At 41.5% G+C, this 12,374-nt stretch overlaps 1 protein-coding gene and 1 long non-coding RNA gene across 2 annotated transcripts in view; both read left to right on the top strand.

The window, feature by feature from the left end:
• Positions 1 to 114: 114 nt before the first annotated feature.
• LOC137340842 (uncharacterized) lies at positions 115 to 2,171 on the top strand. The gene is made up of 3 exons (XR_010966879.1): positions 115 to 203; positions 1,177 to 1,355; positions 2,035 to 2,171. It is a non-coding gene; the product is annotated as an uncharacterized lncRNA (long non-coding RNA).
• Positions 2,172 to 2,308: 137 nt separating this feature from the next.
• Positions 2,309 to 12,374, top strand: part of LOC137340892 (uncharacterized) — a 54,978-nt gene continuing 44,912 nt past the window's right edge. Inside the window, exons 1-11 of the mRNA XM_068003694.1 lie at positions 2,309 to 2,368; positions 2,636 to 2,763; positions 3,339 to 3,472; positions 5,971 to 6,065; positions 6,833 to 6,992; positions 8,253 to 8,272; positions 8,546 to 8,567; positions 8,668 to 8,695; positions 8,975 to 9,056; positions 9,307 to 9,474; positions 10,531 to 10,742. Of these exons, the coding sequence (XP_067859795.1) occupies positions 2,309 to 2,368; positions 2,636 to 2,763; positions 3,339 to 3,472; positions 5,971 to 6,065; positions 6,833 to 6,992; positions 8,253 to 8,272; positions 8,546 to 8,567; positions 8,668 to 8,695; positions 8,975 to 9,056; positions 9,307 to 9,474; positions 10,531 to 10,742 (1,109 nt within the window). The remainder of the gene's footprint in view (positions 2,369 to 2,635; positions 2,764 to 3,338; positions 3,473 to 5,970; positions 6,066 to 6,832; positions 6,993 to 8,252; positions 8,273 to 8,545; positions 8,568 to 8,667; positions 8,696 to 8,974; positions 9,057 to 9,306; positions 9,475 to 10,530; positions 10,743 to 12,374) is intronic.

The raw sequence follows: 12,374 nt of genomic DNA, 5'->3' as shown, positions 1-12,374 counted from the left end.
GTTGCTGCTAGCAAATCAGGAAATGTATAATTAGATATTTTTTGGTGAAATTCTTCAGCTTTTCACATTTTATCCCATACAGCTTGTTCTTAATGAAGCTCTCCCAAGATTTATCAAGAAAGCAAAAAGATTGAGACCTCCCAAGGACGTGCTGGTATTCATAAATCAGCTCAATTTACGAGGAAGATCAAGTAATATAGCAAGTATGTAATCAGTATGATTTTATATTCTCAGGATGTGTGTGTCATTGTCAAGGCAGCATTTATTGCCTTTCCCTGGTTGTCCTTGAGAAGGTGGTGGTGAGCCGTCTTCTTGATCCACTGCCATGTGGTGAAGGTCATCCCACAGTGCTGTTTGGTTGGAAGTTTCCAATGTTCGATGTATGTAGGGAATCTTACAACACCAGGTTATAGTCCAACAATTTTATTTTAAAATCACAAGCTTTCGGAGATTATCCCCTTCGTCAGGTGAGTGAAGGGGATAATCTCCGAAAGCTTGTGATTTTAAAATAAAATTGTTGGACTATAACCTGGTGTTGTAAGATTCCTTACATTTGTCCACCCCAGTCCATCACCGGCATTTCCACATCATGGCTATGTATGTAGAGCATATCTCATCAATGAGAGGACAGGGCTGGCCTTTTATGAATGTGTTACAGCCTCAGTTCATGAGCATCAATGAAACGAGAAGACTATAATAAACTTTCAACCCATCAGATTGTTCAATACATTTGATCAATGGGACACAATTCCTTTCATGTTTAGGATCAGAATCTATCCTTTTGAGTAAACAGAGAGCCAAACTTATCATCTATTCCGTGACAAGAACAGTTGAAAATTGAACAGCATGTTTGTGTGCGGTAAACAGTAATCTACTAATGGGCACATGCAGTATGCAGTGTCTACAGAGATCCCATGTAGCTTTGTGTTGAGTACCCACTGTTTCTCAGTTGACAGAGTGAAGTAACCTGTAGTTGTTTTCACTGTATACAGCAAATGGCAAAGAGATGCTAAAATGTCCTTTGTCAACTACAGATCTGTAATGTCACCAGTGTCCTCTTTCTCCAGCAATTCAAAAATCAGGAATGGCCTTATAAAAATGGGCATTTTTGATATTTTGAGAGCAAGATTACCTGCAAACTGAAATATTAGAACTAATAGAAGTTTGTATTTCCAGCGTGTACAGTGGGACAGATAGTAGCAGAAGACATTAATGACCTGACACCTGCAATCTATGATGCGGCCCAGTTAGACCTCTGTTTGGGTGATCTTGTGCTGAAAAATAATGTCCTTCAACTGGGAAGTCTTGTCTTTGATCCTACTCAGCTGGACGTTCTGAAAAAGAGACTATTACAGGTATGTAAGCTTGATGAGAAGACAGAAAGAAGAAATTTGCATTTAGATAGTGCTTTTCACTGCCACAGGACATCCCTAAGCGCTTTGCTGCAAATGAATTACTTATTTGAATTGCAGTGACATTATAATGTAAGAAAACTTTGCATACAGGAAGATATCACAAATAGCAATGAGATAAGTGACCAGATAGTTTGTTTTAGTGACGTTGGTAGAGGAATACACATTGGCTGTGACCACAGGAGACCTCCCCTGCTCTTCAGATAGTGTCATGGGATCTATTACATCCACCTGAGAGGGCAGTCAACGCCTCTGTTTAACATCTCATCCTAAAATCGGCACCTCTGACAGTGCTGAACCCCCTCACCATTGCACTGAAGGATCAGCCTAGATTATATGCTCAAGTCTCTGCAGTGGGGCTTGAACACATGATCTTCTGACTCAAAGACGAGAGCGCAACCGAGAACAAGGGCGTAAAGTGAAAAATGTGACTGAGGCATCCTTTTCAGCGTAAACTGTACATACACTGGAGACAGTAAGTTCAAGGTACAATGAGCAGATCTGGAAATCAATCTGTCGCTAAATATTTTAGATCGGAAACGAAATTGAAGCTGGATTTAAATGCTGGAAATGACTGCTAATAAAATGACTGAATTTTATTATTTTGGATTTGCTGAAACAGATTTATTCCAACGGGCTACCAGAAAACCAGATTCAACTGCTGGGGAACATATCCACTGTGTTTAATACAACAGAAGTCAGCAGCTGGAATATCACTCAAGTTGAAACACTTTCCATGTTAATGATGCAACAGCTGGAAAACACAACGGTACTGAAACCAGGAGAATATTAATGTAAAAATATTGGTATCTGCAGACATGGGGGGGAATCGATCCTGAATGAAATCTGGAATTTGGTCTCTGAAAAGTTTAAGACCCTCAGTCTTTCCTTGAATCATGGGTCTTCTTGGGTCAGTGTTAATGAAAGGCTCTTTTGAAACATCTGCAAGCTGTTGGGTACAGTGTGTAATTCCTGGGAATGGGCAATGATGCAGTGCAAATTTAATAAAAATGGTATGTACAGCGGAATTAAAAGGTTTTATTGATGGACATTTATTGATAGATATTTTCCAAATAGAGAACAGTACAATTATAGGAATTTGATTAAAATATTGTTTAGGAATAAATTTGGGGAAAATGAGCATCAAGGTGGAGCATCTTAAATTATAGGTCCTTCTATGTGACAGTGAGTTATAAACTGTTCTTTTAAATCTCTTTCTACAGGTTAAATCCATCATTACCAGATACCTCCAGTTAGATGGTATTCTAAATGCAGTTTCTTTGAAAGCTATTGGTGGAGCCAACTTATGTACTCTGGATGAAAAGCAGCTGATGACAATTTCAAACTTGACGTAAGTGTCGCATCTTTTCATTGCGAGTTTCCTGACGAGTGAAATGTGGCCATTTCCAACAGAGCCAAAGTTAGTCCATCAAGTGACTCGGTGCAATGTAATCATGAAGGAAACAGTGATGAGGAGACACCTGGTAGAACAACTTCACAGCTCACAGAATCCTCTCACTGGCTCAATCACTTCTGCTGTTTGGACATTGAACTTTTCTGGCATGCATTTGCCACAGATCTGTACCCAGTCCAAGCAGCTGTTCTTTGAATGTGAGCCTAGACAGTGAGTGAACAGACTGTTTGACTATGGAAAGCATCACCTTAGAGGCCAATCCTGCCCTCCCCTGAAGTCTCCAGGTGAATACACATACCCTTTCGAACATGAGTCACTGAATTGATATTTCCGGTCAAAGTATGAATTCGGCTGGTAGATATGATTGTGAGTGTGGCACATCTGACACTTTACCACATACTGCCAAAGAATGGGTCGAGCTATTTGGGCTGGAAAGTACAGATCCAAGTCCTTTGCCTTGTGCAGTTGCAGAAGTGCTAACCAAAATTGACACTGTAACCTTTCTCCCACAGGGATGCAGGAGCTCTGGATCTTTCTGCGTGCACACAATCGAAGAAAAACTTACTTTACAGGCAGGCACTCTCTGCACTGAACTCTCAGCAAAGTAACCCAATCCCCTACTTTCATCTGATAAAGGTTTACGTTGGTAAGTAAAATGAGGCTTTTCTTTGCTTAGCCAGGTGTCTTGCCTTACAAGGAAACCCATCATCATGTTCCAGGCTTCAAACTAAACTTTTGAGGTGCCCACAGGTCGAGTTTCTGTCTGTCTGATCTGGAGTTCACACTCTCTCACTGCAGGGACACCCTCCACTTACCTAAGTTCAGAGGCTCAGATTGGCAAGGTTTAAGGAGCATCAAGTGTGTGCAGAAATATTGCTGCAGTTTAACCAGCTGTGATATTTAACACCGTTCGTTTTGATATGTGTTAATTGTTGATGAGTTATAGAATCATAGAAGTTTACAACATGGAAACAGGCCCTTCGGCCCAACATGTCCATGTCGCCCAGTTTATACCACTAAGCTAGTCCCAATTGCCTGCACTTGGCCCATATCCCTCTATACCCATCTTACCCATGTAACTGTCCAAATGCTTTTTAAAAGACAAAATTGTACCCGCCTCTACTACTGCCTCTGGCAGCTCGTTCCAGACACTCACCACCCTTTGAGTGAAAAAATTGCCCCTCTGGACCCTTTTGTATCTCTCCCCTCTCACCTTAAATCTATGTCCCCTCGTTATAGACTCCCCTACCTTTGGGAAAAGATTTTGACTATCTACCTTATCTATGCCCCTCATTATTTTATAGACTTCTATAAGATCACCCCTTAACCTCCTACTCTCCAGGGAAAAAAGTCCCAGTCTATCTAACCTCTCCCTATAAGTCAAACCATCAAGTCCCGGTAGCATCCGAGTAAATCTTTTCTGCACTCTTTCTAGTTTAATAATATCCTTTCTATAATAGGGTGACCAGAACTGTACACAGTATTCCAAGTGTAAACAATTTTACAACACCAAGTTATAGTCCAGCAATTTTATTTTAAATTCACAAGCTTTCGGAGGCTTCCTCCTTCGTCAGGTGAACGATGTGACCTTACTAATGCCAAGTGTGGCCTTACTAATGTCTTGTACAACTTCAACAAGACATCCCAACTCCTGTATTCAATGTTCTGACCAATGAAACCAAGCATGCCGAATGCCTTCTTCACCACCCTATCCACCTGTGACTCCACTTTCAAGGAGCTATGAACCTGTACTCCTAGATCTCTTTGTTCTATAACTCTCCCCAACGCCCTACCATTAACGGAGTAGGTCCTGGTCCGATTCGATCTACCAAAATGCATCACCTCACATTTATCTAAATTAAACTCCATCTGCCATTCATCGGCCCACTGGCCCAATTTATCAAGATCCCGTTGCAATCCTAGATAACCTTCTTCACTGTCCACAATGCCACCAATCTTGGTGTCATCTGCAAACTTACTAACCATGCCTCCTAAATTCTCATCCAAATCATTAATATAAATAACAAATAACAGCTGACCCAGCACCGATCCCTGAGGCACACCGCTGGTCACAGGCCTCCAGTCTGAAAAACAACCCTCTACAACCACCCTCTGTCTTCTGTCGTCAAGCCAATTTTGTATCCAATTGGCTACCTCACCTTGGATCCCGTGAGATTTAACCTTATGTAACAACCTACCATGCGGTACCTTGTCAAAGGCTTTGCTAAAGTCCATGTAGACCACGTCTACTGCACAGCCCTCATCTATCTTCTTGGTTACCCCTTCAAAAAACTCAATCAAATTCGTGAGACATGATTTTCCTCTCACAAAACCATGCTGACTGTTCCTAATCAGTCCCTGCCTCTCCAAATGCCCGGAGATCCTGTCTCTCAGAATACCCTCTAACAACTTACCCACTACAGATGTCAGGCTCACCGGTCTGTAGTTCCCAGGCTTTTCCTTGCCGCCCTTCTTAAACAAAGGCACAACATTTGCTACCCTCCAATCTTCAGGCACCTCACCTGTAGCTGTCGATGATTCAAATATCTCTGCTAGGGGACCCGCAATTTCCTCCCTAACCTCCCATAACGTCCTGGGATACATTGATTATATTTTTAATCAAATGCTGATCCAATTATGTTACAATTTGATAAAATTAGCATATAAACCAGTTAAAACTCCATTTTGTTACAAAATGATGAACGCTGTTAGAAAAGTAACAATGGCAGAAAAATGATTTCACTGGAAATTTTATTTCTCTGAAGTTGATAGAGCTGGAATTCCAGGAGCCTCACTCCACCACGAGGAGTGCATTGGAGCAGGACTCCTGTCTTAAAAGGACATCCAGCGGGCCTTAGGTTGGAGTGCTGGGTGGAAGTTTTGAAGCAGCCCCAGAACACTCGCAAACTGCTACTTGGACATGGGGAGGGCCAGCAGATGCGTCACCATTGAAAAATGTTCCAAGTAGTAAACGGGGCAGTATCCAAAGAAACGGTCCAAGGTTTCGCTCCTATTTCCTGGGCCTCCTCTCCCCCTGGCACAAGTGTCCATTTACTCCCTCACCCTACTCTCAAATTTGGCCCGCAATGTGTGGAACTTGCTAAGCTGGAGTGGGCAGGTAAAAAATGTCTCTGTTTTATTCAGGTGGTGCCCCAGCTGATGATCTGAGGTCTCTTGCAAACAATAAGGTTAACATGGACTTTGCAACGTTCAAGGGTTTGGATCCTGAAGAAGTTAAGGTATGTACAGTCTGATTATGATGTTCTGGTTGCATTAGTATGGCAGTGGTTCCAGTTTCTTTATCTCACATCTCACCCTGAGCACATGGACTGTACACTGTAACCCTGAAACAGTGCTGCTGATTGGTAGCATGTTATTGAAGAATTGACCATCAGTGATAGAAATGTGGAGAGAGTAATTGTGTCTGGTCTTACATGATTGAAAAAATAATTAATGGCAAAGCTGCAAAACCCACAGTAAATACTACACACTGTAGAATTCTAAATAATAGACATTTTAGACAGAGAATACAGAGGACACTCGGCATGTGGTTGAAATGATATTGTAAATTGTGAGAACAAAGGTCAAGTGACTTGTTTTCTGGCTGAACTGCTCACGCAAAACAGGGCAGTGTGGTTTTTCGTTTCCCGATTGAAAGATGGGATGAGCACATGTGAGGGCACATGTGAGAGATGGGTTATCTCGATGAAAGCAGAAGGGGATGCTGTTGTTGTGCCCTCAAGTTATGAAATCATGTAATTAGATATTGGGCACTACGGGCGCACTCCTGAACATAAAAGTGTGGACCACTTACAGGGTTGACCAGCATCACTGAGCACTTGAAAATGATCCGATATACTGCAAACTGATCAATAGTTCAAATCCAACACACCCAGTCCCATCCCAATCTTGATTTCATGTTGTCAAGTCAATAAAGGGCAAGCTTCTGATAAGATGTGAAAGCTGATATGTTGTGCTGATGCATCAAATGGTTTTTCTGTTTCAGAAACTGAATGCCCAGAATCTGATCGACTTGCTTGGATTTAACCTTCAAGCTCTTCAAAGTGGAGTGAATGAAACTGTAGTGATCATTTGGGTGGCTTCACACACACAGTCTGAAGTGAGGAGACTTGGGTTGACTGGAGGAATTCCAGATAATTCATCAGGTAATTACCTCTCTAAAACCTGAAAGTACCATCCTCCAATATCAGTTGTATTTTGTTGCGTACATGAAAACCTCCATGACATTTTCAACATAATTTCTAGTTGATAACAGTTCTGCACTTTTGGTTTTATTGTCATTTTGTACTAATTTCAGACAAAGCACTTTGATTATAATGTAATAGCCGGATTCCATAGGATTAGCACAGGAAAGGCAGTGACAGGCACTTTAAGCGGATATCATTCACTGCCAGGCCCGGCCACTTTACAGTACAGTACGTGTCAAACATTAGGGGCTCAATTTTGAAATGATGCTGGGTTGAAATGATGCTGGGTTGGCGCCGGGGGAAGTGAAGGTGTGCATAGCAAACCCAAATTTAAAAAAATCTTACCTTTTCCGTCGTGATCGCGATGTATTTGATGATGATTTAAGTTCTTTCTGGGTTTCGTGCCCGGCAGCCAGCCTGATTGACAGGCTGGTTGCCGACAGGAGCTGCAACTCCTGGGGACGGGGGAGAGAAAGAGAGAGAGTGAGACATCATCCGGCGGTGGAACCCAAGATTGGGGTGGGGAGGGGGAAGATCAGGGGGTGGGGAGAGAGTGGATGATCGCGGAGGAAGAGGGGGTGATCGGAGAGGGACATCGGGGGCTGTAAGGGACATCGGAGAGGGGAACATCGGAGCAAGGTGCAAAGGTAGGTTGATTTTGTGTTTTAACTTGGTGCACTGTTTTTTTATTTAATTTATGTTGTTTATTTTTGCCTGATTCGGCCTTTCATGCCTGGTTTCACGAGGCGTGAATTGGAAGCCGTGGGAAAGCCGCTTTGGTAAGTTAAAAACGTTCTAACTACCTAATATGTCACAAGTAAAGTACCTCAATGAAGTGCATTCAGTTCTTTAACTATCATCCCACCGGCTTTAATTGCCCGCAGGAATTCCGGATTCGTGAAACAGGTGTACAGACTAGTGCGTCTGTGGGGAACTCGGACGTCGGCAGGTTGGAGCCGGATTCCAAACCCACTCTGCATTTTTGTAATTTGCGCAGCCCCCAACGCATCCACAATTTAAGTTTAAAATTGAGCCCCAGGTGTGGACACGTATTATGGGATTGGGTGAGCCGACCAAAGGGAAAACTACACTTCAGAAATGTTTCCTCTTCCTTCTGAGATCAGTAACTGTGAGTGTAGTTTAATATAATGATGTGTGAGAATAATAACATATTATCAGGACTATCTTTCAACAATATCCATTTTTTTTAATTTTCAGAACCCCAAACTGATGACACGGTAAGACAGACTCAACACTTTGTATTTTCAAGGGGATCAATTTTCAATCCAGTTTCGAGCCCCATGTTATTTTTAAAGCCAATATTGTGGATGAATTTCTGTATTTTTAAATTTACACAGTTGTTTCTTTAAACTTGTGTGAATTATGGAAAAGCCATTAGTTTAATATTTTTTCAAAACCTACAATAATATTTACATATCTACATAGTTACAGTTATAATAAATTTAAGATTGCTCACTACTAAACCTATTATTGTGCTTTCTCTTTCTTAGACTGGTAATACCACAGTTAATGGTGAGTGCTTTTTCTACACTGGTTTATTTATATCAGCAGATAATTTTAGTATTATAATTCCTACATTGTAACAATATATTTTTTTCTACTTTTCAAACAGCGACAACATTGTGTGCAGCTGTGAACAGGTAAGAACTTGAGGAGAAAACCTTTTCTGTGTTGCTTCAGCCAACAAGCGAGGCCCAGGTTCAGTGACCCTGTCAACCTATTGGTGTGTGACTTCACCTGACACTGAGGATATCCAAAGCATCTCGTGTGCATGACTTAGAAACTGTTTGAAAACTTAAAACATAACTTTGATTAGTTTCAAGTCATGTGACATGTTGAGTATTCGATTGAAATTGTTCTGTTGTTTGCTCCTCAGTGTAATGCCTTTCCTAAGAGTAGATTTATTTCTCTCCCCACAGTTCAGCTTTGAATAATTTCCTGAGTGACGTTAACATGACCCAACTCTGCAACTTCAACATTACAGACTATGCATGTGCTGAGGTAAGTTGTGTCACAGTCCAGAGTTTCACACAAGAACGCCTGTGGCAGTTTACATATAAATAAAAGAAAGTCGCTGTGGAGCTGCTCCGTTCTAAGACTGCATTTTAATGTTTGCAATGAGCACATTCAGCAGATATATTAATCAATGCATTGATTGATGGTGGAGTGTTCCTCACTTGTTGATATTTTGCATCAGTGTACTGGGATGCCTTAACCCAACATATGATTTTGTAAATGTATTCCTTTGCAGACTGATCTGCTGCTGGGAGGTTTTAGTAGCGATGCCTTGACGGGTATATTTCACTGCTTCATTGGCCCTAAGGCTCTGAATAGGTCAGATGAAACAGCACTGACCATTTTTGTTCAGAAGCTTGACAGAATCACACTGAATGAGGCCCTGGACAAGTTCAACAACAAGGTAACTAATTATTAATCAGAAATAATTAATGGAGAAGCAAACCAATGCAAACCGCTATTTACAAGCTGTGAAAGGAGAAATATGAAGTCTTCCTGATTTGATTGAGATACCTGAAGATGTGCAGCCTTGGCTGGCTGTCATCACATAGGCTAATGGCCAGCATGTGTTCAGGGCTGGCAGTACTCTGAAGAGAGACCACAGTGGCTGCACAAAATCATAGATACCTTCTCTCAACATTGACTGCAGCCTCCTTAGAAGCCGATGAAATTTCCTTTCAGATTTATTAGGCTGGTTATAACTGAACCCTGTGTCAGATATTACAGCAACCAGTATGTTGGCTGCCATTCCCGACATGATGTTCTGTGTTGCAGCCAACCATTGGTGCCACATTCATTGAATGTTAGAGAGGGAGCTATTCTTTTCTTTGTGAATCTCTACCTCCTTCTCAGCATTATGATAGTTATGACAATGTGCTTGTTGTTGTTGCATTAACATTCGTACCTTCAAGGTAGGCCCACTGATCTCTGCCCCCATCAACCCCTCTGTTCGTGCCAAGTGTCCAAAAAATCTCGAAGGAGATGTTAACCTTGCCCTAGTCCCAACATACCAACATTGGAAGTCCTAAATCCATCGTTGTTGAGTGCTCATACATTGGTTGTAGGGGTGTGGGTGACTCTCTACGTACCCTGTTACCAGGTGCAGATCTCGTGCATGTTTGTGTGGATTTGATTTTACCTAAATCACAATAGTGACCACATTTCAAAAAGTAATCTTTTGGCTGTGAAGCTCTTTGAGATGCTCTTGCAAGTTGAAAGGTGTTATATAAATGCAATTCCATTCATTGTTATGGTGTGGAGGCTGTGTAATCTGGCTGATCCAGGTGAGAAAAGAGTGTTTTGTTCCCTACACTTGTCTGATTTCATTGCCTGATATTTTGGATTAGAAATGTTCCAATTTGCTTTTTAAGTTCTTCTATCGTGGGAAATATCAGTTTTGAAATCTGTAAAGGAAACTCTTCACTTACTGAGTTTAAACACATGTCATGGTTTGTTTCAGACCCTGAACACATCATCAGTTCCCCTGATGACGAAGATCACATTCATGAATGTCCTGTGGGAGATTGTGAAGACCAATGAAAAGTTAACCAGTGCAGGTTTCCTTAGAAAATGGTTCCAGGAACGATTCAGGCCGTTCATTGCTGGCATTTCCCAGTCAGTGCTGAGCCACCTTCTGACAAGAAACATAACCTGTGATGGTTACCTGACAGTGTGAGTGAATTACTCTCTTTTACAATAATCCATTGCTGCATATTCAATTGGAAGAGCAGCCTCTATTTAAACATTTTATATTGTTAATAGTCAGGGAGCACACTTGATACTAACTGCCTTACACGGACTGGGGGAGTTTCAAGATCCAAATTCAATGCAGTCACAAGTGAGGCTGACTGCCCTGCGGTGATTTTACAATCCTATCCCCTTTGGGACTATCCCAGATCAGGCGTACTTCTCAGGCATTCACTCTCAACCCAAGGTCGAGGTAGCCAAATCCTAAAGACACTGACTGGGTCTGAAGGTCTGGTCTTTCTCGCCCCAAGGGAAAGGGACCACCTGAGAATATTACTGTCCTCCAGATAGCGTTTTTAGCAAGTTCCAGCCAGATTGTAATATCCCGGATATTGTGAGGGTCGGGGATTTCTCCTCAGTGATGTACCTCTTCACCAAAAGAGTGTACGGAGATGGGGTTCATGAGTTAGTGATTACAGAAGACTGCGAGACAATATATAAAAACTGTACAGAGGTTTATTGATGAAACAATTTGCAATCTACAGCTGGTGAGACTGGTCAATCGCAACATTAATAGTTCCTTAAAAAGGTTAAAAATTATAATTGTTAAATGTATTCAGACAGGATATCCATCAATTGTCAAGGTAGCTTTTACCTTAAATCCCTGAGTTGTAGAAGACTATCGAGTCACCTTACTCTGATAGTCGAGAGATGCTTCAGCCCTTCTAACGGAATCTAAAAAACTTGAGTTGAGCTCTCCGAATTTATACCATTTTTCCCAATTATTTCATCTTGGCTGTGAGCATTCTTGTTGACAAGGCTCTTGTTGAATAACTTGGTTTCAATTCTTACTTATTAATATTAATCAAAGCTCGTTACATTTTAGCTGACTGCTGTTTTTCTTCAGCCTATGTTCATTGTAAAGTGTTATTTCAAGTACTGGTTAAAGGTAGGTGCCCTTGAGCCAGCTGCTGTTTTCAGCTTTTTGCTTATCTGTGTCCCATTGTGTAGGGTTAGTAAGGAATGCTCTAAGGTAGGCCCTCTTGACCGTAACTGCCGTTTTCAGCTTTTTGCTTTTCTGCAAAGTATTTTCAAATGATTATTTAAAAATGTAAAAAGTTTGTTGTAAAAGGTCTTCAAATGATTATTAAAAGTAGGTTCCACTTGTCCCCAAATTCCTTCACAGCCCAGTGTGTCAGTATTGCTCGGTCTCGGCCTCATGCTTTTCCTGCTGGTAATTCAGAATCCAGTAAGATACTGCAAGAAGTGCCTCCATTGTATGAAAACTTCTGCTTGACATGTCTATGCTGTATGAGCCCCAAGAATTAGATTGTTTTAGAGCTGGTCACAGACACTGAAATATTTCAGCCATGTCTCTCGGCTTCTTTAGCAGCCTAATGTGTCAGAGGTTGCCTCTTGGCTGTGGAATTATACTCCAGAAGATGTGTCTCCATACTGAAGAAATGGTGAGAAACAAAATGAGCTAAAAACAGGATAATTTTCAGCCCATTTTGGAACTGATCCCTGTGAGAGGTTCATCACTATGGGATTGATACTGGGATCAGCTTTCAGTTACTGACCCCAGACCTGATCATTGAGCATCATGAGGGAAGGATT

The sequence above is a fragment of the Heptranchias perlo genome, chromosome 22, assembly GCF_035084215.1.
Source record: "Heptranchias perlo isolate sHepPer1 chromosome 22, sHepPer1.hap1, whole genome shotgun sequence".
Lineage (NCBI taxonomy): Eukaryota > Metazoa > Chordata > Chondrichthyes > Hexanchiformes > Hexanchidae > Heptranchias > Heptranchias perlo.
This window is presented reverse-complemented; position numbering and strand designations above follow the sequence as displayed.